At 43.5% G+C, this 4,448-nt stretch overlaps 1 protein-coding gene across 1 annotated transcript in view; it reads right to left on the reverse strand.

The window, feature by feature from the left end:
* kcnc1b (potassium voltage-gated channel, Shaw-related subfamily, member 1b) overlaps nucleotides 1-4,448 on the reverse strand; it is a gene marked incomplete at both ends in the record, with an annotated part of 7,192 nt that continues 2,744 nt past the window's right edge. Inside the window, 8 exon segments of the mRNA XM_080539387.1 lie at nucleotides 1-140; nucleotides 1,242-1,415; nucleotides 2,473-2,851; nucleotides 2,854-3,153; nucleotides 3,155-3,214; nucleotides 3,216-3,278; nucleotides 3,280-3,347; nucleotides 3,350-3,427. Coding sequence (XP_080395513.1) covers nucleotides 1-140; nucleotides 1,242-1,415; nucleotides 2,473-2,851; nucleotides 2,854-3,153; nucleotides 3,155-3,214; nucleotides 3,216-3,278; nucleotides 3,280-3,347; nucleotides 3,350-3,427 — 1,262 coding nt within the window.

Below are 4,448 nucleotides of genomic sequence, written 5' to 3' on the forward strand. Positions count from 1 at the left end.
CTACAGAATGGATGGGATGGGAGAATGTGAGTGCTGCATAAGACAGGGCGGGCTGCGGGGCAGGGCGGACACAGAGGACACTCCAGAGGGGTCCCCGCTCATGCCAGACATGCTGTTAAGGCTCCAAGGCTTTTCATAACCTTCAGTTGGAAAACAGAGAGCGTTTTGAGTACACAGCAGCGCTGGATCTGTGTGAAAATGGTTTGGTGTTTTTCTTTTGTTTGTTAGGCCTGTTGCTTTCTTGTTTTTGTCTCCAAATAAAAGATCAACAAAGACTTCAGTCAGATCAACAGTGTTATTCTTCATGCATTGAGTGCATCAGAAATTCAACCGCATGCACAGGGTGGTATTGGCTTAGTTTAGAGGAGTATAACACGTTTATAAAGAGACAGCTGGCACCTCAAAAGGGAATATGCATTCAGCTACAGTACAGTACAGCACAGTATATGATTTCTTCCTTTGTCCAAATTTCACTACTGGCTTTATCGTCTAAGGACTGGATCCTAACTTGAGAAATATACGTTACTGTACTTGAAGGTACGTTGATGTCAGTGAGTTATTGTAAGATCCGGCCCATAATGCCTTTTAGAAGTACTGTACCAAATAAAATACAGATTGGCTTTTTTTTCTGATGAAGCCTAGGAACAGTTGGAATAGAGTGAATATGCTACGTATGTCAGTACATTCTAGGAGGCAGCCTGACATGGGACCTCAACACCCATGGTCCGTGTGTTGTGCTCCATCACCATGCTGATAACACCCTTCAGCAAGACACGGCATGCATCATTATGCTCAAGACCAGCAGACTCATAAACAGGGTCAGCATTGATTCTTATTATTAAAACACACATACTGTATACATACGTGATATACATACACATACTGTACTGTAGGACATTAACACTTTCTTAGGTGTTTTAAACAGCACATTTTATTTCATATAAAACTCTGAAAATAGTTGTCGTACTTGTAAACAAATTGAGTATGTATGTATGGTATAAAAAATGGTACAAATGGGGCAGTTCTTTCAGTGATTGTGCTTAGGTTTGAGTTTCAGTGTGAGCTTTAAGAAAATATACACTCAATGGTGTGGTTGAAGAGACAATGTTGGTTTGAAGGTTTTAGGAGGTTAGTTGATATGTATGTGGTTGTGAATAATAAAGGTGTAATAACATGTGCAATAACATGCCTATAGTGTCAGTGTTTGGTGGAGCCCTGTGATAAGCTGTTCCAGTACGTACCCCTCCTCACTCTTCCCCCTGTATGGTTGGGCCGCTCAGCAGTGGTCAGGAGGAAGCAGGGCCGTTCTCTCTCACTAGGGCTGAACATCTCCTCTGGTGATATGGCCTGGTCTATGTGAGGACAGTCTTCATTGGCTAGAGCTGCGTTAGCCGCCTCCCCATTCAGTTTGGAATCTTCAAACACACAGAAGGTGCAAACAAGAAGATAGAACATTTATATCAAGGATTTTCTGAAATCTTGTTTATCTTTAAGGTAAACACACAAGTTACTATTGGGACTGGAACAACTACAAGAAGAGATGCAAGAGCAGTTCATATTTGGTTTATTACCAATCAATATTAGTAGTGATTTGTCACAAGTCACAAGTACAGTTTGAAGCACGCATTAACATTTTTGTAGTGCCCATTGGTGCTTCACGATGGTCCAAGAAGGACTCAGATGGTTGGTGGGTGTAATGATGGTATTTTAGAATGGCGTGTGCGATGATGTGTCCTTTAATGGCTTCTGACTGACTTAAATCAGAAACCCTCTCTCCAAGTAGCCCAATATGTCAATCAGGGTTGGGGCGAATTCCTTTTCAATTCCAGCAATTCGGGAAGTGAATTGAATTCCAATTAAGTAATTGAAAAAAAGGCCCTTTGTTTTCAATGATTTTGGATATACATATACTATGTTCCAATAGTCAGTAACTCATTTGTGTGTGTGTTCTTTACATTGTTCTGTAAATTGACAATTGAAAACTTTGGAATTTGGAATTCAATTGGAAACCCAACCCTGACCTCAATGGGCACCTGTGACTACAGAGTGGTAGAGTATCAGTTTGTGGAGTATAAGTATACTGTCTAGAATATCACTATACCCTTCCATTCCCTACCACTGTGAATTTCTGTGGATAGCAACAAGCTACAGGTATTACAAGAGTGTGACAATAATGTGGACCGTCTGGGTGAGTGTGATGAGTCATTGCATTCAGAACTATAAAATCAATAGCAGAATTTCTCATGGCATTACACAATCTCCCTATTTTCTCCCTTTGAGTCTCAGTATACTACAGTCATAGACTTTATTGATCCCTCAATAAGAGATTAATTTGTTTAATGTGATATTCCTGAGTCACCTGATTGAACCACTGTGAGAGTATGGAGACAGCAGAATGATGATATGGTTGCTTTAGAAAATGAGGACAGAGGAGTGATGATATATGTAGTGTCTCTCTCATAAGTTACCTACCTTGAAACTTTATTTCGAAAACGTCGTCTTGGATAGCAATGGGGCTTGTGGTTGGTTGTGGTGGTGAGTTTATGCTGGACTTTATGCTGGACTTTATGCTGGACTTACAATAGTTGGGGGAACCTGGTTGGGGTGCTCGAGGGATATGCTTATTCTTTTTCTTTGGTAGCTTCTGTTTTGCCATTGCCAGGGAGTAATACATTCCAAAGTTGTTGACAATCACGGGAACCGGCATGGCGATGGTCAGCACACCGGACAGTGCACACAGCGCTCCCACCAGCATACCCGACCACGTCTGAGGATACATGTCTCCATAGCCAAGGGTTGTCATGGTCACCACAGCCCACCAGAATCCAATAGGGATGTTCTTGAAGTGCTGTCGTGCTCGCTGGCTCGAGGGTCGTTGGGGTTGGCGCCGATCCGTTCAGCGTAGTAGATCATAGTGGCAAAGATGAGAACACCAAGAGCGAGGAAGATGATGAGGAGGAGGAATTCATTGGTGCTGGCCCTCAAGGTGTGGCCCAGCACCCGCAGTCCCACAAAGTGGCGGGTCAGCTTGAAGATACGCAGGATACGCACAAAGCGCACCACCCTCAGGAAACCTAGAACATCCTTAGCTGCCTTGGAGGAGAGCCCACTAAGACCCACCTCCAGGTAGAAGGGCAGGATGGCCACGAAGTCCGATGATGTTTAGGGCATTCCGGATGAATTCTAGCTTGTTTGGACAGAAAGTTATTCGCATTTAAAAACTCAAAGGTGAACCACACCACACACACGCCCTCGATGTAGGTGAGGAAGACCACAGTCCTCGGTCTCCTGGTACACGTGCTCTACGGTCATGTTGTCCACCAGCTCCAGCTCGGTGCGGTTGATGATGGGTTGAAGGCCTCGTGGGTCTCCAGACAGAAGGTAGAGATGGACACCAGAATGAAGAACAGCGAGCCAATGCCACCCACTGACCAGGGGAGAGAAAAGGTAGAAATAGGGGAAGAAGGGAGACAGAGCAAGGGGAAGGGGGGGGGGGGGGAAGCGAAGGGATATGAAACTAAGCCATGAAACTCCATGTGATACAATAATAATGCATGCAATGCCATAAAGCCCAACACAACCATTCAAAGCAACACTGTCATATCAATGCAAATCAATCCATGATCTGTGGGAATATAAATATCCCATGAGGTAAAGGAATAATCTCTCTCTTTTTCCATGTATTTGGTTCAACTGTCATTACAAAATCCAGTCTAAAATCTCAAGGGATACAGGCCCACAGTATGACAGGAAAGGCACCACCACACAGGTGACAGGTCATTAGAACAGATCCTAATGTCCAAATTTAGCAGCAGCTCCTCTCACCACCACTGTGACTAGGTATTTCTAGACAAGGTCAAGTTGTCAAGATGACGATATCCTGGGACTTCCTGGTATGGGTGGGGGGTGGGGTGGAAGATTTTGACCCTCTTACCCCCCAGTAGTGATACAGAGACCTACATTTTTTCCAGTGCTATTGTATTGATTAAATGATCTAATTTCATTATATTGATAGGCTCCCAGACTATATTTCTGAGAGAGAGATACAGCATTCTGTCTTAGGTATTGATTACTACCCCTCTCCCTCCTCCTGCCCTGATGGTCTATTAGTGATTATTGACTGGCTCATCTTTGTAGTTGGTATATGACAGTGAAGGTAGTAGAACCCATCCTCATATTTCTACCTCCACCAGCCTCCCCATAGGACAACTCCTGGCAAGGTGGTTTATTTATGGATGTGATGATCAATAGAATTCTCCAGTGAGGCAGATTGGTCATTTAGGATAGAAGATGAGAAGAACAGGAAGACTAAACTAAACAAATACATACAAATACATACATCATCCTTGCAGCAAAGTGAAGGATGTGTCACATTTAGCAAAAAAAGAGAAGAAAAACGGGGGAGGGGGGGTCTTGCCTATCAAAATTGTCCCCTGGGGATCTGTAAT

The sequence above is a fragment of the Nansenia antarctica genome (assembly GCF_963989245.1).
Source record: "Nansenia antarctica genome assembly, chromosome: 9".
Classification (NCBI taxonomy): Eukaryota; Metazoa; Chordata; class Actinopteri; order Argentiniformes; family Microstomatidae; genus Nansenia; species Nansenia antarctica.